This window comes from Orussus abietinus, unplaced genomic scaffold (genome assembly GCF_000612105.2).
Source record: "Orussus abietinus isolate OABI.00-Male unplaced genomic scaffold, Oabi_2.0 scaffold33, whole genome shotgun sequence".
NCBI lineage: Eukaryota > Metazoa > Arthropoda > Insecta > Hymenoptera > Orussidae > Orussus > Orussus abietinus.
In genome coordinates this window covers 371378-396575 of record NW_019394294.1, presented here as the reverse complement: position 1 = coordinate 396575, position 25198 = coordinate 371378, and the positions used below count along the sequence as shown (strand labels likewise).

The window sequence follows — 25198 nt, the reverse complement described above, 5'->3', positions numbered from 1 at the left end:
TTAAAGCTCCGATTAATCCGAAAGCTCTAATCGGGGATCGTCTCGCTGTCCGTCGACGACCCAGTTTTCAGCCGCCATATGCTTTTGCAAAATGCGTCTTTTTATTCCCCCCCCTCCCCCTCCCCCCTCCTCCCCTCCCATCTCAGAGATACGTAGACGTACCGCGCGAGATAAAGAGAGAGAACGAGATACGCGGCCGCGGGTAGACCTTCCATTTTGTAAAAGCACCATGCTTAGCAGTAAGACAGTGATCTGTTACGAAAGCTTCGTCAATGTAAATGGAATGTGGCATCCCTAATGAAGTGCGGCATTTTTGAGAGAAAGAGGGAGAGTGAGAGAGAGAGCGAGTGGGCGGGAGAGAAAGGGAAAGAGGAAGGAGAGAGAGAGAATAAAAAATGGAGAAACTGGAAGACATGGCAAGGCACGTAATGGGCACGTTTCAAAAGCGGCTGAAAATGGAGAGGGATTTTTTCTTTCTGTCTCTCCTGCCCCCTTACTCCCGATTCTCTAATCGCCTCTGATAATCTTCCCTTCGTCTTCCACTTGATTTTAGATCGATTCGAGGATTTAATGGCGGCTTTTGAAACGGCCCGTGTACACCGGTACATATATACGTGCCAGAGACAAGTGCATATCCCACAACATACATAACCAATGGTGTTAGTCCTGGTAGTTGTTAGACGAGCTGTTGCATTTTTCTAGCTAGCCTTCCGCATTTTATCGTTTTAGTTCCCATTGGTTACAACGACGATCGCCGCGAGGAGATCGGTAGATTAAAAAAGAGGGGAAAAAAAAACGAACAAGAAGAATAACGAAAATCGCAGGGAAATTGTAGAGATTTAATTAAAATAACTTCCGTCTGTATGTATGAATTGCCATCGAGATAAATGAAACGTTTTTCAGACCTCGGACATTGTCGATTACTCCAGCCAGGTTCGATAATCAATTGTTATTCAATAATTAATACTCCAGGTCTAAATTTCTTATGGAGCGTTAGTGGGTAAAATTCCATTTAAGTAAAAAATGGCCGATCATTCGAGGCGATCGTCGTGACTTCCTGCCACGAGATGAAAGCTCGGGAGATGCTGCCCATTTGATTTGATGAAACTTTTTTCACTTGTCGTCCGATGCTGTTTAACTCTGCTTCCTCCCTCCCTTCCTATTTCCGGTCTCCTTTTTGATAAGGAACGACTTCAAGGTCCCGTTGATACCGAGTCGGTCGAGCTTTGGTCTCGAAATGATCGCCAAGCCCCGCCCAAAATCTGTCGGCGCTCTCCAATTGGTCGCCGCGTCGACCACGTGACACCTCACGTGACCCGTCTCACTAACGCCACCTGCGGACAGCATGAGTACCACTGCATCGAAAGTTTATCGTTACTCTCCGTCCCTATCGCAAACATATGGGCATACACTCGCATCGTACCTATGTACACCCTACGTGTAACTATCTCTTTCCATGTAAATAGTAGCAGCACGCTTCGTTAGATCAGTCGGACATCTTGGAAATGCCAGTGCTTCTCAACCTCTTATATATATATACATATACCTTACTCGCGTATGTCTCTGCAAACGGCGGCGGTGGTTCCGGGCCTGGTCAAAGTTGCGGCAAAGATGACGGAATTTTGCATCCTTTGGTACCCTCGAAATAATAAACGAAGAATTAATCCCGGAAAATGTGTCATGAAGTATTTAATAGAATTCTTGGTTTTATCTGCGATTTTTAAGAAGAAGAACAGTAACCCATTTGTAGTTGGTCTTATTCGGGATTCATTATGTATTTATTATTTAGTTATTATTGATGAATCGAGGACCTTCTAAATAAGGGCAGAAAGCTGCCACAAAAATGGAAGGAAAAATAAAAAACACTAGAAAACAAAGGTTTTTTCCTCCCATTTGTAAGATTTTTATTCAATTTTTCGCGGATATTTCCTTTTATTATCGTCTGCGCTTGACCAAGCCTGGCGGCCATCTTGTCTTCGCCGCGATTTTAGGCCATTTCGTCGTTCGCTCTTTGCCGAAATGGTTTTGGGTGAACTCTGATCCCGAGGGGCATTTCGGGCTCGGCAGATATTAATCGGAGTCTTTCGGATGTCGAAATTAATTCCCGAAGGAAGATCTCGCCGCCGGAAGTCGGAGAACGGATGTGCCGACCTTGAAGTCTCTCCTCGAGGTGGCTCCCTCTACGCCTTTAACTAACAACCTCGATACCTAAAACCTCGCAAGAAATCCCGCATTGACCTCGGAAATGGAAGGTGACGTAGACGGAAGTTGACGTTCTTTGCCGAACGGTGGTACTTACCCCTCTCGCGCTCTCACCCTCTTACGACTCGCTATTATATATAATATATATATATACACACACACGTATAAATATATATACATACTCTCACTTAGACCTCGTATTGTTTTGTGCGCTTCTACATCGCTGTTTGCAGCTTCGGTCACAATTTCGAACGACTCCCTCCCTACCTTCCCAACCTAACCTAAAATTCATATGTTCCTCTCGAGATTCTCCGGATAATATTGATTTCATAATTTATTTCATCTCACGCGACAAGACGGGATTCCTGGGAATTTCCAGGTCTCTGGAAAATTTAGAACTTCATTCTTAGAGGTCTTATGGAGCTCGAGTTCGAATTTCCGGACGCGATTTCTCGGTACCTTCGAGTACCGTCATTGCGCCTTAATTACGCGAACTTTTCGCGTATTTCCCGGCGCGTCGCGACTCGATAGAATCGCTTCGTTAAACCGTCTCTAATAGATGCCCGGAAATGAGTTCGATTAGGGAAACGCACCCCTCTGGAGGCAAGAAATTCCCGAGCTTACCTGTGCGAGGGAAAGGTATTAAAAAAAAGAGAGGGAGAAAAAAATGCAGAAAACGCTCCCCTTAATTGAGGGAAATCGACGAGGGCGGCTCGCGAAAACGCTCTTCGGGGTGCCAGACGTATTGTTGGGTATCGGTATGAGATTAAGAAATGAATTTCCGGAATATTCGCCGATTTGACGACTTCAACGTTCCCTGCAAGGATCTCGACTAGAAATTCCACCTTCTGGCGAGCCGCCATTTTAATTCCGGATTAAAAGCGAAATATCCGGTTTTTGAAACGAAAGAATGGACTCTTTTGAATTCAGGCTTACTTTTTAATTCTGAATTTCTCTCCTTGGGGAAACGCTCCGCTTTCTGGGGTGGATTTCAGCGGTATCGCGGAGTTACATTAAACGCTGACCTTTCTCAACTTGGAGAGGGTTGACCTTCGCGTTAAAGCGTTAAAAGCCCCTTTAGCCTTGGTCTTCCGGGTGGAAGAAGAGCCTCTTTCGAGTCGTGTTCTCTCGGTCGCGTGTTCCGGACGATTCATTACCTCTGGATTTAATTGTAATTGGGTCTAATGACAAAGTCGGAAGCCCGGGAGACAAGGATACCCAACAATTTCAGGCGGGTCCGGTTCGGGGAGAACAACGGAGACCGAGATTGATAGGCATGCAAATCCCGGTGTACCGCGATTCTTGTCGGTAAACGTGCCCGTAATGGCATGGTTTACAGTGCCGACTTTACACTCCGAGAAAAGATTTACTCGAGGTTAATAAATAGCCTTCTTCGCGTTTCATTTGCTCGCCTCAGGGCGCGATTTGCATATCTGCGAAACGGCGCTTACGCGAATCGGGAAAGCGGACGTATATCCGAAATTGGAACCGCGGTTTAAATTTCAACGGAGTTACCTTCACTTGTTAGAGAAAAAGAGATGCGTATAACCGGCACCCCCTTTACAAAATTCCAAATTGAAATTTCCCTATCTTAACATTTAGTACTCTTTACACGCTAGATTCGCAAATTTTTTATGCCAGATCGGTTTTTGGGGAGAAAAAAATGGAATTTTTTGGTAAAAGCTATGAAGATTCTCCCTTCCACCTCTTCATGCTCTTGTCGCGTGAGATCTATTTTTCACTTATCTTTAATTTCAAATCAGACATTTTTACCCGAAACCTATTTTTCCTCCAATCTGTTACGAAATGGTCGGAATTTGAAAATGTTTAATTTTTTTGTTCCATCTCGTGCATCCCTTCCAAATATGTCCCGTAAAGGTGAAGAGGCGTAAATCCCCAATTTCGGTGAAAACAAAAGCCGAGTCTGCCAAAAACCTCTCCCCCCGATTTTCCCACCTGGAACGACACTCTCACGCACCTCCACCCCCGGATTGTTGACTGATCGTTGATTGGTTGTCCACTCCGTTTTGGATGTCTCTTTGGAATTTCATTTTCCCATCTTGCCATTCCACATCTGCGCACCTCTCATTTTGGGATTCGGTTTTTCCGAGTACGTCGGTCGCCACTCTGGTCCGATCGTATCGAGGCGCCTCCACTTTCGGATAAAATCGAATTGTCCCCGAATTTTCACGGAGAAAAGAATAACGAAGAGTGATGGGAGGAAAAAAGGGGGATGCTGATTTCCTGGGGAAAAAAATTCACTGCCTAATTATTCAGGATAGAAATCCCAAAAATCGGAACTCTCTCTCTCTCTTTCCTTTCTCGCCTTTCTCTCCTCCGTGCACTCGCTCGAGTAATTGACGCGCATCAGCCACGCAATTACGTGTGCACAATTGCGTAGGCACTCGCTTCTGCAACTGCGCGATGTCACGCGAAAGCGGCAGAGAGTCGTTTCAAAAATCCCCGGACTATTCCCCGTTCGTTGAAAATCTCAAGACGGGAACTTCGCCGGTTGGAACTGTAACAACCTGTAGAACACATAACCTCGCAATGATGGAGATTAAGCTTTCTACACGCGGGCGCAACACACTCACCAAAAGTAGGCTTGCATGGGCAGTCACACTTAGACGGGGTTAAGGCCTCGCCTGTATCAGCGATAACCATTACGAATTTCACTCGTTTCCTCGGGTGCGATAACGTAGTGGTTTTCCTCCTTGAGCTGAATTCCTCATCCCCAGAAATGAATAAGACCGGGGAAGAAATCCCTTAGGATGTTTCGCGAGAGAAATCCAGAAAAGTGTTGAAAAATTCGGAAAATTGGCGAAAAATGCAGGATAAGGCTCGAGAGGTATTTTCAAATTTCGGGCTAGATCATTCGAGGTGTTCAGGCAAATTAGATCCGTCGATAGTTCCTTATCACTAGATTCGTTTTATCAGGGACTTTGGCAGGGCGAAAATCGAGTCGGCCGCAAGTGGTCTTCCTTGTGTGCCGCAACAGCGCCGGTACTCGGTGCTCGTTCATTCGCTCGATATTTGTACAAGCGGGCTGTGTTGTCTTTGACTTCCTCGGCGGTGCCGGGACAAGGGAAACAATTCTGCCGGGGATATGGCGCGTCGATTCCACCTTTGATGCGGCGAGAACAAAGCGGCGCGTGTTTGCCGAGTGGTCGCCGCCGCGAGCCCCACACGATGCAATCGGAAGGGGTGCCGTCAAATTTCGGAGAGATAACGCGATATCTTGTACTCTACATCTTTCCGATACGAAATTCATGATATTCCCCCTTGAATTTCCAAAATTATTCGACACGTTGATGGGGCACCTCGGCAATTTCAACGAGTGGAATCCCACCAGGTGAGACCGAAGCAGGAAATGTTGCCCTAGGTCAGCCTCCAAAATGGCCCTACATTCGCTGCGTTGTCTTTGATGTCCTCCATCTCGTTGGTATAGGCAGAATTCCGCGTCGATTTCATCTTTGGCGCGGAATGGAGCCGCACGCGTTTGCCGCACTCGTGTGCGTGCATACGTGCACGCCGAGTTATCGGAACGTACAGTGGCAATGCTCCCTTTACTCCGATATTCTCTCTTTGGGGCGAGAGCTCTCTGCCTTACCGACCGTGGCGAAATTCGAGAGGCGATAAAGCCCCTTCCCGTTTGTCGCGCAAACCTGGTGAAAATAATTCCGCCGAAATCCGAGGCGGAGCGGAAAATCTCTTTGACGTAATCCGGATAGATATTCCAGCTCTTTTTAAAAAGTCTACGCAACGATAATGGTTATACTCTAATAATTCGGTGCGATAGGAATTCGGCTTCGACTCGAACCCAGAGGTTAGGGTTGCCCTAACCTAACTTAATCGTCATTTCGTGGCGAGAGGACATTACCCCTCGCACATTTCTGCGGACGAGGCCACTGAATTCTACATGCACGTGGTGGAGCCCGAAGGTGTCTTCACGGCACCTAAACCGCCATTTTGGATCGGAGTTTAAACCTAATCGCGCCGACGTAATGTAAAGTTACATCCTCCATCCGGGGCCGGATTTTGCGGGCCATAAATCTCGGCATTAAACACTCGAAACTGAAATTACGCGTCAGAACTTGACGGGCGAGTTGAAGTCGAAGCTGGGCTGAAACTTCGAAAGTTTATCGGATAATTGAGAAAATCCCAGAAATTCGCAGTTCCGAGTCGAGCTTTCGATCTTGCCTCAGAAGTTTTCCGGATAATTCGATTTCGATGTCACTCTGATAGGGATGAACTATGGTAAATTTACGTTCCGAGTCGAGCTTTCGATCTTGCCTCAGAAGTTTTCCTGATAATTCGATTTCGATTTGACTCTGATAGGGATGGACTATGGTATATTTACATGGACATTTTTATCAGTGCTCGACCGAAACTTTGAAAATGAGTTATCAAGTCATTGAGAAAACTCCAGAAATTCGCCGTTCCGAGTCGAGTTTTCGGTCTTGTCTTATAATTTCTTCTGATTATTCGATTTCGAAGTGCTTCTGATAGGGATGGACTATGGTAAATTTACACGGGCATTTTTATCAGTGCTCGGTTGAAGCTTTGAAAATGAGTTATCAAGTAATTGAGAAAATCTCAGAAATTCGTCGTTTCTAGTCGAACTTTCGATCTTGCCTCAGAAGTTTTCCGGATAATTCGATTTCGATGTAACTCTGATAGGGATGAACTATAGTAAATTGACACGGACATGTTTATCAATGCTCGACTGAAACTTTGAAAATGCATTATCAAGTAATTGAAAAAATCCCAGAAATTCGTAGTTTTGAGTCGAGCTTTCGACCTTGCTTCAGAATTTTTCCGAATAATTCGATTTCGATTTGACTTTGATAGGGATGGACTATGGTAAATTGACATGGACATTTTTATCAGTGCTGGGCTGAAACTTTGAAAATGAATTATCAAGTAATTGAGAAAACTCCAGAAATTCGCCGTTTTGAGTCGAGCTTTCAATCTTGCCTCAAAATTTTTCCTAACAATTCGATTTCGAAGTGCTTCTGATAGGGATGGACTATGGTAAATTTACATGGGCATTTTATTAGTGCAGATCGCTGGTGGACAGAGATCGCGCGAATGGTGGGGCCTCGTTCGATAATCGGTCCCAAGGAACACGGACGGATATCAGGCCGATATTCGGCGGGGAAAGCGGCGAAAGTTGAGGCGGACGGGAGGAAAAGAGAGTTCTTCATCCGTGTAGGAAGTCGGTACAACGTAACGTCGAGATGGCGTGCGAGATGAGGATCTTCAGAAGGCACAATTATGCATATCGGCCTCGCCGTTTCTGGCCGAGTCGGGTTAACTTGGTCGCCCAGCGGGTTAACTTCGAGCGTGTTCCATTCCCGGTTGGCCTCGCCGATGCAAGGACGATTAATGAGATGCCACGTTCAATTAGGCCGCCCACTATCGTGCCCATCCTTGGCAATCGGAAGTCCTTCGAAATCCAACCTCTTGGCGTTCTATTTTCTCGAATTGATCGATCTCGAAGAACTTCGTCCCTTTCCCCAATTCCTGGGAAATTGTGAAGTCAAAGGTCGTCAAACACAAGGGGTTGTTCTCCAGCAAGATGGCGGACCGGCCGCACAAAATTCGCCGAGTTTCTTCGACGCCAGTCCTCTAGGACACCGGCGTCACGGTTCAGGCTAGGTTCACTCGCGCCGATTCATGTGGAATTTGAATCACGTCGCTAGGTGGATTTAAATTCGAGAAGTGAACCGGCGAAGTTTCGAGGTGGAGGCCGCGCGTGCGCCGCCCGTAATTTGCAATTCGGGTCGAGCCATGGCCGGTGTGACTGCCCAGAAGTGTGATTATTATTTTTCCGAGCAGTTAACTTGTAATGAAATGGTGTATCTCTTCTCGAAGCGGGTTTTAGGTTATGTCGAGGTTATCAAGGAGAGTAGGGCGAGGATTTGGCAGGGGTTGAAGAGAAACTCGAGGTCCTTTTCCGTGTTTCACGTCCGTGTTAACCTTCCGCTCGTTCGTGTCTTCTTTCCAAAAGCGAGGTTAGAGGTGAATGTAGGACGCGACCACTCGACTCGAATTTCGAACCCGTCAGTCGTCCAGTCAAGTCCATTCCCGGCCGTCCGTTTTTGTAGACGAGTCCGCGAGCGGCGCGGCCGGAAGCGCATTTCCGGTGGAGCCGGCCGAACGGAAAGCCTGCCCGCGGATTGGCGAGCGGGTCGGACAAGAACTTCCCGGAGGGCTTAAAAGCTGCCGTTCTTTCCGACTTCTACCGACACACCTCGACATTGTCATTCGCAAAATTGACACGAACTGTAACGCCAAAAGTAGACAAATGCGTCGGCACATTTTCAGAATCCGCATTAAGTAAGTCTCTCTCCCCTGAAAAGATTTCAAAGCGCAGTCTTTCAAAATGGCGACCGACGGGACGTAAATCACGTCTCTCGCCTCCATTTCCTTCTCAACGCTGGCTCCGGCCGCGTTAAGCGAGTTATATTATGAAAAATGAGATTTTACAGCTCCGGGAGCGTTTTCCCGATCGTTACTCCGAGTTTTACATTTAATCTCGAAAATCGCATTTGCCGCCCGGTAATCTCCCGCGTTCTCGCCGATCGATGTTTCCACGCTGGGAGAAAATGCGCTCGGAAAAACGCGCAATCAAGAATTGAGCGTTTTTGCAGCCCCCCGTAAATTCAAGTTTTATTTTCACTATTTATGAGTACTTACTGGGAGCGCGGATTTCCAATATGGCGTCCCTCCCCCACCTGGAAACAAAACCGCATTTAAGGGATTTTCACCAGAGGAAGCGCGGCCAACAATTGAACATTTTTGCAGCCTCCCTTGACCGCAAATAGTATATTGTATATTTTTATTGTTTACGATTTTTATAAGCACCTATGCTTATATGTCGACATAGAAGCGCGGCAATCCAACATGGCGGCCCCGAGTTCCTGTGTATCTGAAAACTACGCGTTCGTGGGAATTATATCAGCAGAGGCGAATTTTTTCCCCAGCCTGCGTGGATACTCCCCGACCCTGGGGAATTCGTATTTGATTTCAAGTAATGCCGTTACCGGCACGGTTACCTTACTTGTCGCCGCCGACGGCGACTTCCGGCGGAGAGAAACTCAATTAATTCGGTATCCGCGGTGGCGCCCTCCAGTGTCCTCTCTTTCTCGCGGCGTCGTTCCCTCTTCCTCGCACCCGTGGCTCGGGCGTATCTCCGTCTCCCTCGCTCCCCGTTAGCAGCGAGACTTCGTCCTGCGAAACTTGACTGATCTCGTTAAGGTAAAAGCACCTCACTACTTCCATTTGCGTATCAATTTTGCAAGGAATTACGCGGCCCTTTCTCCGCGGATTTTCCGAACTCGCCGTTGGAGAGTTAGGCTCGACTTTGAGGTTAGGAAAGCCGACTTCTCTCCGGAAGTGCGATCCTCCTTCCAGTTCTCGGATTTTCGGTAGAGTGGACTTCTTATCTCGACGCTGGAAATTTCTTTGAGGTTAGATTCCCTTCCTAGAGGTTAGGACGTACAGAAAGAACGTTTTGAATTTCGCACCAGATAATCGAAAAATATTAACGACACGCACATCCCTCGATCCGCATCCCACTCTGTCATCAGCACCTCCTGGAAACAGCAAGAGTACCGATGGATATGATAATGACCATGATATGACATGACACGATATGATATGATATGATATGATAATGAGATGATTAATGTGACCATGACCATGATTTCTTACCATGATTTTACATTTACTTATTTGTTGCACGTTGTTTGGTGCGTCTCCGTAAGCAGTATGAGGCGCTCGTACTCCCAGCTCGGACGACATCTTGAAGTCGACTGGCATTATTATTAACAATCTCTTACAAAGTCGCTCCTTCTCCCTCCACCTCGCAACCTCAAAAAACGATTCCCCTTTAAGCTCCGCATAAATTAGAAAATTATCGCCATCCAAAAAATTCACGAACATACCAAAACTCGTACATAAAAATTTCAATCAAAATTTCCACCTCTTGACGGGACACTTTTTTTTTTTCTTCTTCTCACGCGTCATGAAAATTACCTGATTAGAGAGACGTTAATTTTTATCGGTGAGATTATTTAATAATTATAAAAATATCCTAGCATTTCCCGTCCTCTTTTCTCGACTTGTACCGATAAAAGTAAGATAAAATGAATTGTATCACGTCGTTCAAGATGTCGGGTACCGCGGGGTGCCGAACGCATTGCAGTCTGTAAGTTGAGTTTAATGCATGTTGTTTTGTCTGTCCTTGCATGCAGGGATTCGGTTTTGTAACATTCGCAAATAGTGCTGACGCGGACCGGGCACGTGAGAGGCTACACGGCACCGTGGTTGAGGGCAGAAAGATTGAGGTGTGCATGACTTCTTATACTTATATACATATATAAACATATATATATTATATATATATATATATACAAACCTCGTTACCTTTAATTAATCGATTGTACTCTTTAAAGACCATTTCATACACCGTGACGCAGGCGAGCGCGCGTGCGCGTGCAGAGTAAGTGCGGCTCGCTAGATAAAAATTATTAATTTCTCAATTTTTCCATATTTCATTGTTAACGAAACTTCAATTAAAAATTTTCTTGCTCATTTACCAGGAAAGAAAAATCCCGGGAAAATATCGCGACACTTCTCTCGGTCTTGAGAGCAAGTTTGCGCACTTGGCGCGACATTGCGCACTTGGGGCGACAATTACGCACATCTGTACACGCACGTCACCCGGGCCTGCGTGACGATCGCGATGCGTGCCGCTGAAAACTAGAGTAACCTAGTGACTTAAGATTAGCATCGATCGTTATTCATGACAGTACAATAATCATTTGCAAAGAACAGGCCAGAGTTTCATGCATCGTTTCCCCCCCTCGACAGAGCTTGACATTTTGGAAGAGGAATTAAAACCTTATCACAGAGATCATGTCGCCACTGAACACGAGTTTATGTAGCCTGTAATCTCTAGATTAAATGTATAATTAGATATCAGCATCCAAAATGGCGGTCTCTGACGAGGAGGGGCAAAAGTCGAGCACAAATCGGAGCGAATCATCGGAACGGCGTGCATAAAAAATTATAAGAAAATCGTAATAATGAATACTTAAACATTGGAAAATTTATCACGGCTCGCACGGTTTCCTTGATACGTGTAGAATTTTCTGGAAATTTTTGTAGGTTTGGAATGGAGCAAATTCATTTTTCATTCTTTTCTTACCTCCCCGGATGATCCTTAACCACTGGACAATGATACGGTAATTAATACTCCTGGTCGGTCCTGATACTGGACAACGGTTTGACCCAATTGAGCAACACGCTCAGGAAACTGCATATCGATCGCATTACCGCACTTAACAGATTGTCCCTATTGGCTCGTGATATCGTAAAAGTTATTATGCTATCGATACGTCGGAATTACTGCTTCGACGCGTCCACTTGCAAATTACGATCATCCCTTCAGTAGTCCTTGCACCAGCTTAGATTTACACAATCATGTAACGAAACGTTTAATAATTTCCGGTCACCAAAAAAATACCGTGACGAGGCATTGAAAATTTTCCAAAACTTATTTTCGACGGATTTTAACGAAGAAATCCAAGCACACCGTTCCCAGTTTGCTCCGTCTCGTGTTTCCGTCATGGTTCGAAGAGGAGTCACTTAAGATACTAAAAATAATTTATTTATCAATGCAAGTGCCAAAAATATTCAAGAATATTCTATTTATCCTCTCGAAATTCTCACATTTCCAGAGACTCATTACGAGCCATGTCGGTGCAGTTTTCGTTAACGTGGAAACTTCGAATTAATTAATAACAAAAAATCCCCCAAGTCCTATAGTCTCATGGGGGTTGATTTTGCAATCGAGAAATAGTGATAACATCGGGTGGTACTTTTCCATCCCTGATAAAAAGCATCCACGTTAACGAGCACGAGATAGAAATCGGGAAAGTTGAAGGGGTGGACGCGCCGTAATGGCAACGGGAGAAGAGGGAAAAAAAATATAAAAAAAGAAATAGAGTTATGGAGAAAAGAAGGAGAGGGAAGAGAAATAACCGGTACCCCCCTGGAATCGGCAGGAAAAGAGCCATGACCTATCTTAACGAGCCGAGGCGAGGCCTTCAGGAGAAAAGAACACCTGCCTCACGTTATCTTGTTCTTGTACAGACTTTTCTCGCGCTCGAAACCGCGAGAAAGAGAGCGATGATCGGATTTGAGAGAAGTGAGAGCGAGAGAGAGCTAGCGAATTAACGAGACACTGATCGATCCTATCGATCCGATCGATCCGGGGCAAGGGGTTCCCTCGATTAAAGTGTCCGAAAAGGTAAGAATTATTCGCACTGCCCGCTCTCTCGCTACACACACTTTGCAATCAGTTATACACGTGCATATGTCCATACTTAGATATATACATACATAGATTTAATGCATCTCGATATCGATCACCGTGATACTTAACGATGGCCGCCGAACCCCGTACGTCCGGGATTCCGCGCGGAATCGACGCACCCCCGAGGTCCACACCTTGCGATTTTCCATTTCCGAAAATTCAAGAAGATATTTCATAATAGCGAAACGTTAACGCGATATCATTTCCGAACCGACGCCCGAAAATCGGCGTCTTTCGCAATGTTAATATCATAATATCGATGTTAGCGATATTCTTCCATGTAAAATCGGCGTCTTTTATAATGTTAATTGCGTAATTTCGGTTCTCGCGATATTCCTCCACCTAAAATCGGCGAATCGTTTCAAGGGGTGAGATAAAATGGGAGATAAATTTGGGAGTTTTAGATTATCTCCTGGTTAATAGTAATCATTTATTATGTTGTAAAAATAAGTAACATAGATTTATCAAAAATGAAAGGCTCGGGAAGGTGACGTTTTCAGAGGGACGAAGCAATGATTGAGAACTGATTAATTTTAAACGCAGGTTGAATTACAATAAAGGATCGTTATCAGCTTCATGACAAAAGAAAAAAAAATGGAATCGCGTGACCGACGGCGTGGCAACGACTGCAGGTGGAATTGGCCAATCATTTGTTATGAATCACTCATTTTTTCACTTTTTCCACCCCGTGACTGAAATCCCTTTTCTTGTAAATTTCATTGTCAGATGGAAAGTATTCGCGAATTGTGATTAAAAAGGGTGTACTTCGGTTGTACAAAACCGAGGAAATCCGATCCGGCAGCCGTTTTGCATCGATCAGCTGATCAGCTGATCGCAACAGGTGCTCGAGCTCCACGGCGTTTCCGTTGGAGCCGGCGCCATTTCCGTTGGAGCCGCCCTCCTATCGCGGCTCTATCAGCCGTAAATTATAAATAATTCCCGGTTAATTTCCAGTGAATAAATTTTCTCTCGCGTTTCGAGACCTCGGGGGCCCGTTAAGTGCACTTTAAGCCTTTGTCAGGGCACTAACAATAAGTTGCATAGTTAACGCAGTGATTACAGGAGAGTCTCGCCCTCGTATTCTGATGCGGCATTATTAATGTTACCACGGACGTACGGTTGCGGCAGTTACGATAAGCACTTTATGATAGTAGGCTTAAGCACGGTTTATGGATGCTCGGCTCGGTTACGATTATCGATCGTGACGTCGCCGCCGCGTGCGGAATTACGCATGCGGGATTTCGTACGCACCGCCAGTGCGTGCATCATCCTACGTGCATAAATCGAAGAAGTGAAGATTACTCCTGCTGGACCGAAATTCCCCGAAAATGGCACTGCGTGAAATTTCGATCAATTTGCCCTTCCGATATTTCCAAATATCAAGATATTCCCCCAATCGATATATCGCATATTCAATCCGTTTCGAATATAAAATCAAGAGTTGTTGCTGCTTATTAACGTTTAAAAAAAAAACGTTCATAATCCACCAAAAAAGATTTTGAGGTTAAGCACGTGGCAGGTGAACATTCTAAAAAATCCATCTAATCATTATTCAATCCGAATTATCATGCGAACTGGGACGTGCCGGGATGGCAATAAAATTCAGAGCTTCCGGATGAAGAAATGGAATTCCGGGGTGGAATTCCAGGCTCCATTCGTCCGTTTATTGGGTCGGCGATCGACGGATCGGAATTCACCGGGAAATGGGTGGAATGTGGAACACGGAGCGGAACGCGAGTTCAATTAGGAATTCTGCCGAACGAATCGGCACTCCTGGGCCCGCAGTAATTAATAGGCAGCCGTTGGGAATAATTAAGTGGACCTGGTATGGGAGCTTATTAAGTCACGTCCGCGATCTGCTCGAAATCGGGACCGGCGATCATAACGTCCGGGAATGCGGCCAGAACGCGCGGTTGACCCGGAAGCACCACGAAGAGGAAGTCGAGAAAGCTCCCATCTGTAAAAGACGTCAGAAAAGAGACGAATAAATAAATTCCATTCACGGTTCGCCCCTCGCAAAAAAAAAGGAAAAAAAATAGATTTCTTCCCACGGTGAGATTACTTAATTAATATAAATTATTACACAATAATCAATCGCACCGTCTGTTCTACGATACATGTAGCTTAGGCTTAAGCTCCCTCGGTTGTTATAAATTATCCATTTATTTATTTTCGTGGGCGTGATTTAAATGCCCTCAAAGTCGAAAGGGGGAGGCAGAGTTTTTTTTTTAATTTGGTTCGGGTGGTTTTAAGGGGTGTCATTTTTCTTCGATTCGACACATCGGAGGGCATGATAGGGCGGGGGAATAAAAACGGGCCCGAGGATAGGGCGTTAAATAACGCTTAGATTTCCTCGGCAATCGAACGGGGTGCAGATAGGTATCGGCGTGTATGGGCGGGAGAGGCGGAGCCGATCCGACGAGCGACAGGGCCGATATTTTAGGGATGCAACCTATGACCTACAAGCCCCGTCGAATCTCCAATAAAAAAGGGGAGGAATTGCTGATGGCCCCGTGCGATTCGATATCAGCTCGGAATATTTAGGTTGGACATGGCTTCACGAGATAGCAGCTTCGACGATGGGCTCGATCGAGGGAAATGAATTCCTACTTTTGCCCTAGGTACGCACAACAATGCTCTTTGCATTTGATCGGGGCCCTTAAAAAGAGGGGGGAAAAATATCTTATCAATGTTGGGAGACGCCGAAATAAAACGGTACTTTAATGATATGGTACCTACATTTATTAGGATTTTCTGCTATCGGTATTTTCAGGTTTATTCAATTTCGTGGAGGTGAAATTATCGATCGAGATAACTTCGATAGGCATAAGGCCTTGAAACGTGCACTTATTTACTGAATTCACTTTTCTAAATCCCAGAACCGAGTTCCAAGTATAGCCCGCGCTAACGATCGGAGTAATTGTTTTACAAATGCACTAATCAGGTTTATTCAATTTCGTGGAGGCGAAATTATCGATCGAGATAAAATCGATAGGCATAAGGCCTTGAAACGTGCACTTATTTACTGAATTCACTTTTCTAAATCCCAGAACCGAGTTCCAAGTATAGTCCGCGCTAACGATCGGATTAATTGTTTTACAAATGCACTTTTCCAAGTCCACCGGGAATTCCAGCCGCGTGTAAAATCCCTATTAACATTTCCTTTGTATTTCCCCCAATCGAGCAACCGCGATAGCCGTCTTTTTCGACCGAGGAGGTAAATTGAGAAGCCGATCGCGAGGACGGCGTTATCGAGGTTATTCCTCTTATTAGACATTTAAATCAGCCCTAATCACTGGATTTCCATATTTTCCCGAGTTACGTGCACGTTCTGGCATCCTAGTTACCGCTGACGATAGAAACGTATCCCTTAGCAGGAAATGCATTTTCCACTTCACGCCCGTCTGCCAGGGTCGCGTGTCAATATTAACATTAGCCCGCAAATCACTGCACCCTATCAAAGCCAAATCGCGTAATAATTCCATAAACCCATATCCCCCATTCCGAACGATAATAAAAGTTAATACGAAATTCTTTTCCCTTAACCCTTTCAACACTAAGCCCTCTTGGCGTATGGGCGAATTTCATCAGTGCGTACAAGCAATATTAGAACAAACGTCGGACACACTTACGGACCCATAGTGCTGAAAGGGTTGAAAATCGACGACAATTTTCCTTCGTCTAAAATCCTGGATAAAAATTCTTCCGTTTTCTCATCGTCTTCTCTGCGTGATGAAAAAATTCCAGACCATTAAGCAACCTCGGTGAATCTTTTTTAGGTAAGTTCCGGCCTGAACGGGGGCATTAATATTGAGCAAAACGCAAAGTGGCGAGGAGGTCGCGATCCGAGGGACATCGCGGACTTCCGCCCCGACCTTCGGTCTCTTCGGCTTTAGCAATTCAAATCGACATTCTTGCTAGGCGTGTCCGCCTTAGGGGAAATTTATCGCCGTCCTCCTTAAAGGCCGGTCTAGGGGAATTCCCTAGCGGGCCGCCGGTGAGGCAGGGAAATGCAGATCGCGGCACCCCCAGTGGAAACTGGGGGAAAAAAGCTCGACAACGGGGGAAATGGGAAGCAAAGGTCGGCCTAGGGGAGGGGGGTGGGAACTGGGGGATGCGAAATACCCGACCAACCCCCTGACACCCCCTGAAACCCCGCGGGGGAATTTAGCGACACGATTCGCGACCCACATCGGCCCATTCGGAGCATCGAGCCCCGACTTTAGCAAGTCAGATTTATGCAGATTCTTGTGGGGGAAAACCCCCCCCAGTTCGTTCGGGGGAAAGAGGGGGTGCGCGAGTTTCCGAAAACCGCCTGGATTTGCCAATGATAAGGGATAAATTGCGTCAAAATACCCTTATTGAGAAAGACTTACTAGAAAATCATGTTTTTCTTCATTTCCTCGAGCAAAAATTGTTTGAAAAAAATTACACATCTTGATTTTATTATCCTACGGGGGTTGATCGGTGTTCTCGGGTCCTCTATGAATTTTTTAAAGGATTTTCCGGATTTGTTATGATTTTTTTTTTAGCGAATTTCTGCAGGGAGCGTCAGGCGAGTGGGGACGGGCGTGAGGGTTTCTTTTCTTAATTGGGGGCTTGGTGGCTTTTTATTTGGATGTTTGTCGGTTTTGAGGGAAGGTGGATGATTGACGGGGACTTTCGTGTTAATAGAGTGGTCTCTTTTGGGCGGAAATTAAATTTAGACGCGATTTCTAAGCCTTAACTGGGCGAGTCGGGGAGGACATCGGGCGATTTTCGCGGACGTGGATTACCATCGTCGTATCGTTTGTCATCGGCTGGTATTGTCACTGGTAATTATCCCACGGCCCTGTTTGCCGACGGCCGGTAATTTAGATCGACTATCCTCGGCCCGATCTACATTGCAGCGTAGAAACGTTATGCAAATTATGTGCCCGCGGACTGACGGGCGCGCATGCCGGACATCATAAGAGGATTTTGGATCTTTCTGTGATTTTCCACTAGAGAAAACCCGCGATAATTGATATATCACGTCCCGCAATGATAATGTCAAAGTCGGTTCAGTTAATAATAAAAATCCGTTCCCACGGCCCTTATAAATTTCTCTCCTCTAAATCGTCCTAAAACGATACTAATTTAATATTTCATAATTAATTTCAGGCACGTCCGTAAAATTGTACACTAGAGAAAAGCCGCGATAATTGATATATCACGTCCCGCAATGAAAATGTCAAAATCGGTGCAGTTAATAATAAAAATCCGTTTCTCACGGCCCTTATAAATTTCTCTCCTCTAAATCGTCCTAAAACGATATTAATTTAATATTTCATAATTAATTTCAGGCACGTCCGTAAAGTTTTACCTCTTGCCAGAGACATCATTTTAACAGCAAATAGGTGCCTGACTATTGGACATTTGGAAATTGGCGGTTTTTTTAATAAAAATTTGTAGCACCTCGAGGCGCGTCACGAATTTGTACATCCGGGGATACTTAATAAGTGATCGATCTCGACTAGAGAGTTCTGCTAAGTTTATCGACATTCAGGCCTCTGAGTAGGCCAGGTTAGTGTCACGTCTTTCAGCTCGACAGGACTATTTCCGCCTTTCCGACCCAGATCATTTTCCCCGAATAGATCGAACCATTTTGGTAGAAATCCATTAGACCCCGGTTATTTCCAAAACTTCCCGTCGAATTTTGTTGACCCTCTATTTTCGCACAGTAACGCCGAGAAGACATCGATACTCGCAATGAAAAAAAAAGAAAAAAAACAGAAACAAAAAATACACAACTGATCAATCAATTTTCAATAATAAAAACCGTCCCTGAATTTTTGTTCGCCTCGATCCGATCGATTTTTGCGTCCTGGAAAATTCATGGAATAATTTCGCACTCCCTTTCGTCCGGTCGAACTGTTTCGACCCTATCGAAATCGTTCGACGAGCCGTGGGGAATTTTAAAAATTCATTCGCGCCCCTCCCCGTCATTCGGTCGACTCGTTAACGGGGTAATTTCTATCAATTTCCCGGAACGACGGGAGAAAGGGGAGCTCGAAATCCGGAAAATTCATTTGCGGCATTCGCGACATGCATGGCGCGACAGAAAAGCGCGATTTGGATTCCGGTGACCGATCAGAAAATTCAAACCGGCCCGATTTAAATATAAAAAAATTAATAAAGCGTGGAGAAAGAACACAGGGAAAGGCAGCAACAACTCGGGGACTGTAATTTCTATTCCCTGGTAAGGATTTGTCGCGGAGGGGCCAATTAAAGGTCCGATGTCGCCGTAGAGAGACTCGCGTTAAAAGTCGAAACTTTCTTCCCGGAGACTTTAATGCCCGGTCGGTCGTTAAATGCAAATCGCCTTTACGATCGGCTCCATTCGGCGGGAGCTCTCTCTCCCCCCACCCGGAGAGCTCCTCTATGTGTTTTTATTTTTTACATTAATCCCCGGCCCCCGGAAGAACGGGGCCGAATTTTTTGAGAACGTGGAAATGCAAATTGCGAGACGCAGCATCCCAGTTGGTCCAGCAGGAGCGAGCGGCGTCCGACAGACGAAAGAAAGGTAGTCGCTCGGAAGTATCGGCCGTGGGATGTTTATTTAAATATAGTCCACGATGGAAGTGGAGCAATTTAAAAAACAGGAAGGAGATGTTATTTTCCTTTGATTTAGAAATTATTTGTAAAAAATCTCCGATGAGTGTGGAATTTTTTTTCTTGATCTTCTCTCCAGCTGTTCGAGATTTTACTCGCCGTTGGATTTATCGTAACTCTTTAAATTCAAGGAGGCGCAGTTATTTTTTTTTTCCTTCTCCCTGAAATCTCTCACGGCCATTTTCTCGAGCGACCATAAAAGCAGGGACTTTAGGTTAAGGGCGCAGTTTTTAGTTCCGGCGCAGCGATGCAAATGCAGAAGTCAAGTAATAAAACGTCCCCCGGGTTCGAGGGCGGCCTTATTTACGTGCGTTTTCATCGTCCCCGGGATCCTCGTAGAAGTCGAGGAAGGTGTCGTTTACGCACTGGAACTGAGAACTTCTGCCGAAGAAATACGATCGCGGTGTTCCTAGGATATATCGGAGCATAATTTCCGCGTTACTCGAGGCGTCAAGGAGTCCGCGAGTATTGCGCCCGTAAATCCTCCGAGGGAATTAACATTCTCGTTAATGTTTTCCCGAAGGAGCCCTTAGTTGTACTTTCCGCACGGTCCTTAAGGCGCGTACGCAATATCGCACGCGGGTCGTGCGTAAATTATCGAGGAAACGCGTTCTCCGGGGATTCCCCTCGAATCCTCGCAAACTACATGAAAAGGACATTTTGATTCCTCCCAGGGTGGAAATAAAACAAAAAAAGGATCCGCAAAACCTGGAAAAGTTCCCTCAAATTGCAGGAGTCTTACCGGAAGTCTCTGGATTCGCCTTTGAAGCCTGGAAGAATAATTTCAAATTACAGAAAATCACCCAGGAATAAATTCCTTCTCGGAAGGATCCTCTTCAGAATATGTGGTTTTTTTTTTCATATGTTTTCGGGGTGGTTTCGATGCGGAATTTATTTTATAAGGCTGTTTTGGGAAAACTCAGTCTTCAGGAGAAATCCATATTAAAGTAGTCCTTGGATTTTCTGGTCTGGCGATGCTCTTGGAGGAGGCCCTGGCAGGACCTTTTATAGTCATTTTTAGCGGATCTAGGGACTGGTAGTCCTATGCTGGGCTCCTAGAGACTAGACTGGAGAAATCTAGAGCCGGATCCAATATTCCGAGGTCTGCAGGATCTCTGGCAGGAATGCCCGTTCGAGTCCTGGAGCTCGGCAAGGATATCGATTGCCCGCTAATTCGAGGGACGTCTCGACCGGATCGGGGCGAAGAAAGCGGCGAACCTGAGAGGAAAATCGAACTAACTGAAATTCCATTCTTCCCCGAATAAAGGGGAGTCGGGTCGGCGAGGAAGACGCTGATATTCAGCCTCGTCAAAAGGATCGAAGGCGAGCCGGAATTAAAAAGGAAAAGACATCGGGATTGAAAAGTCTGCCCGGAAGGAGGAAAGGAGCGAATAGGAGGGAAAAATGAGGAAAAGAGTCGAGAAAAGTGGAGAACGAGAGCGCGTTTCCTCGCGATTTTGTGCGCGACTCGGCGGTCCAGATGCCCAGCCTCCGATCGAGAATTAATCTCGCCCTCGCGAGATTAATCGATCTCCGGCTCCTTCATCGAACCCCGATCGAGTCGAGAGCCTCTCTGCCCGAGAATACCTTCTTTTCTTGGACCGGAGACTTGGCTCTGGAACCGGAAGTGCCCCGTCAAAGGGACGAGAGGAACCGGAAGTTCCTCAACTTAGCGTCTTTGAGCGACCTTTGAATTCGGAAAAGCAGGCCGAAATCTCGAGGGAATGGAAAGCACTAGCGAAAAAGGGAAAAGTCTCCTTGATGATGAAGACTCGTTGTTACCTCGAGCCTTTGAAAAATAAAGGCAAAAAATTGCGCTTTATGAAATTCGATCATATTCCGAATTTTTACGCCCCTCGATCGGGACGAGGGGAGGCGAATTTCCGAATTCAAAATCGCAATGCAGCTGCACGTCGAACTTGGTTCGATTTTTCTTCCCCTTTTCTTCTTCATCTTTTTTTTATTTTCTTTTTAACATGAGCGCGGTGGATGAAGTCTCGAATTTGAGCGCACTTCGTTCAGTCCTGTTTAATGAAAATGGGAATACTTCATTTTTCAGATTTTCTTTATGACAACGAAAATCAGGGAAGGAAAAATGCTGAAATTTGAGACGAGCAAATCCGACCGCTAATTTCTTGCTAATTGAAGGGGTTTTCAAATTAACAAGTTTTAATCTTAAACAATGATAGGATGTATTCTGTGATCGGTTGGTTGAGAATTATGCAAAATTCCTTTGTATTCGACGTGCAGTGCGCAACGTTTAGGTTTCATTAATGGTAATAATTAGCGATATCGCAATTTCCGCTCGTACGCACAATTACGAAAATGTCGGAACCTCTGGCTGGCGATTTCTGCGAACATAAAGTCCGTAAAAACAATGGTCATTAATTCGCGATTTTGCGTATCTGTTGGAATCCAAGTACTTGCAGGAACTCCAGCGATTTAGAAATTAAAAAAAAAACCGTTGTAAGGTGATTTGAACGAAGGAAAACAATTATTCATGAATTTATTCGATGGCACCAAATTTTTAACCGCTTATCTTATCGCCCGAGTTCTTGCAATAATATGTAAACTTGAAAACATGTATTAAATCAAAGTCGCTTATAATTTGGCAGGTGAACAACGCGACAGCGCGGGTGCAGACGAAAAAACCGACGACGGTGCCGAACGGTAAGTGTGAACAATCATTTAAACAAATTCCTCCTGTTGAGAGAAATCCGAAAGTCATTTCAATTCGGCCCTTCAGGAAGGGAATGCTTTCCGGAAATATTGCCTGGTTCAATTGTCTCTTTTTTCTCTATTTTTCGAGGGCCCTTTATCTCCCTTTTCGGCAAACAAACGTCATTACGCGAAGCCGTGCGCATCACGCTCGATAAAATGGCGAAACAAACAGCCGGTGGGATTTAACCGAAAACGGTTAATCGTCGAATAATTAACCGAGATCGATTTTCCCGGGGAAATTGCCCATCGCTTGTTTACCCCGAGGAAACAGTCGAAAAAAATAATCACAAATGGAAATAGAAGTAAGCTCTAGGGTGGCTTTTTTTTTTCTTTTCTTTTTAGCCATCCTGTTGACGTTGGGAATGAATATATGCAAAAGGGGTGGAATTTTCTAGGGAATATTAAGACGTTATGAGGATGACCCACGAGGAGGGTGATTATCCAGCGAAATGCTGGATCGCGCCAATCAGCCCAAAGTGCACTCTAATCCCGATTTAATTACGTCGTCACTTAAATCGGGAACTTAATCCGGATCAGGTCGGCCGGCTCGGATGGTAGTTAGTCGACACCCCGGAAGTAATATCTCCATTTCGAGTTCGGCTTCAAAGGTATCGGCAAATCCGTCGCGAAATTCGCCTCTTCGAAGGCATCCCTCGAATCCGGCTTAGGGAAGGAAATCAGATTTGTGGGCTAAACTGGCTATTGGGAGCTACAATTGACCCGATATGTCGAATTCGAGGTCGGGAAAATGTCCCATATCTTTCTATCGACTATATTAACCTAGCTATTCTTGAAAAAAATCCCTTCCTCCGAGGAAAATTAATTTTGCGATTTTAAATGACCCGTGCATTCGAAGAAAGGAACCTTAGGAGATATTGGGAGCTACAATTGACCCGATATGTCGAATTCGAGGTCGGGGAAATGTCCCATACCGACTATATTAACGGAGCTATTCTTGAAGAAAATCCCTTCCCCCGAGGAAAATTAATTTTGCGATTTTAAATGATCCGTGCATTCGAAGAAAGGAACCTTAGGAGATATTGGGAGCTACAATTGACCCGATATGTCGAATTCGAGGTCGCGGAAATGTCCCATATCGACTATATTAACGGAGCTATTCTTGAAGAAAATCCCTTCCCCTGAGGAAAATTAATTTTCGATTTCAAATGACCCGCGCCTTCAAAGAAAGAAATAAGATTTGAGGGTAAAACTAGCTATCCGGAGCTACAATTGACCTGATATGTCGAATTCGAGGTCGGAAAAATGTCCCATATCGACTATATTAACGGAGCTATTCTTGAAAAAAATCCCTTCCCCCGAGAAAAATTAATTTTGCGATTTTAAATGCCCCGTGCATTCGAAGAAAGGAACCTTAGGAGATATTGGGAGCTACAATTAACCCGATATGTCGTATTCGAGGTCGGAAAAATGTCGCATATCTCTCTATCGACTGTATCAACCGAACTATTATTGAAAATAATCCCTCCCCCCGAGGAAAATTAATTTTCCTATTTTAAATGACCCGCGCATTCGAAGAAAGGATCCTTAGGAGCTCCTCGGGATGGGTTGCGATTACCTCGAGGGAAACTCGAGTCGAAGTCGAGGAGAATTTCCTCGGATGCGCGAAACTCGAGCCGATGTCGTACGTGTCGAGTCTGTCTTTGAAGATCCCGGTCTAATTAAATCAAATTACAGTCCTTTCGGCAGCCTCGAAGATGGTGCGGCCTGAAACTTCCCCAACTCGGACGAACCTTAGATACCGTCTTAAAATAATTTATGTGACAAAAGAGATGGTGAAACGAGATTTTCAATTAAGGGAATTAAGATGCGAGATGACAAACCGTCCCGAAAGAACATTCGATAAATAAACGGCGATCGGTTCTCGCTCGTGCCGTGGAAAGCAGGCCGAGAGGCTATAAATAATCACCGATTAAACACTAATAACAACAAGCGAGGCGGTGCCAACTATTTCTCAAACTGACCACTAGACACATTAGTGGCATCACCGTAATTAGAACGGAATTGATACGGCTATTCTGACATACTCCTAATTTATTCACGCGGTCCAGTAATTCCGGCACCCCACGGGACGATTTCCACCATCTCCCTATAATTTTCAGAATAAATTAAAAACTACCCTGTTATTAATTAACCAAGTAAAAGTCGAGGAATAGACTCCGTATTTATTGGGGCATTCATTTTAAGGTATCCTAAATTCAGGAGGAATTTAAATTCGCAGATCTTCATGGAGAATTACTTAAGTAATTTAAGTCTCTCAGGTGGAGGAGATTTTCGCGGGGTGACGTTCCTTTTTTCCCCGTTTTCTATTTTCTCCTCATCGGATCGGGTGTCGCGGGAGTATGGAAAATAGGAAGAACCTCGGAAAGAGTGCTCAGGGTGAAACGACATCGACGAGAATTCCCCTCGAGCGATGAAAAGCGAGATTCTCGGGGAGGCAGATTGCGCCGGAGCCTTTTCCGCGTTTTCCCGGCTTTCCCGAAGAAAAGGCCAACTTTGTGGCTCCCCGTGGTGTCGCGGGGAAATTGCGCTGCCCCTTTCTTTCTTTCTTTTTCCCTTCCGACGTTCCTTTCTGCCCCAAAGAGACGGCAAGTCGCTCTTCAGGGTTGGTCGAAAAGGGAGGCCGAGAATCCGCGACTCCGAAAAGCGCTTCCCATCGTTGCAAATAAAATTCCCCAATAAATTTCCAGCCATTAAATTCTCCTCTACGACTCGTTCCGATTTTTCCCCAAATCCCAAAACATGTATCCAGGACTAAAAAAAGTCTCGGTAAATTATTCCTGCAGTTTGAAATATTTTTTTCTTATTTTTTCCTCAAATCCAGGTTCGACGTCCGACGTCGACGCGCGATTCTTACTCGAGTCCCCCGAGATTTGGCAGCTGTCAAGACGAATTGATCGATGCCTGAGATTTCTCAAAATTAGAGGCACCTTCCGGCATGGCTTCTCGAGCTCCCTCTCATAAATCAGAGCGATCAACCGAGTTTCAGGGCTCGTGGAAATCCGCGGAGGCTGGCTCGCGTCCTGGGAGCGATTCGTCACGTGTATCCACACTCTAGGTCTTGGCATCGCGTGTCACTTGACACGCGCGATTAGGGTATCGCGTTCTCCGTATCGCAGGCACGCGGATTTATTAGCACTTTTATCCGGACTATTTAAATCCGGAATCCCTGGCAAGGAATCAATTTTTAAAATGGCCGCCGCGCCGAAACCGAAGGGGCTACTCGCTCGGAAATCA

At 45.3% G+C, this 25198-nt stretch overlaps 1 protein-coding gene across 1 annotated transcript in view; it reads left to right on the top strand.

The window, feature by feature from the left end:
• Nucleotides 1-25198, top strand: part of LOC105695568 (RNA binding protein fox-1 homolog 1-like) — a 125775-nt gene that overhangs the window by 61919 nt on the left and 38658 nt on the right. The window contains exons 5-6 of the mRNA XM_023435026.1: nucleotides 10464-10556; nucleotides 21838-21892. Coding sequence (XP_023290794.1) covers nucleotides 10464-10556; nucleotides 21838-21892 — 148 coding nt within the window. The remainder of the gene's footprint in view (nucleotides 1-10463; nucleotides 10557-21837; nucleotides 21893-25198) is intronic.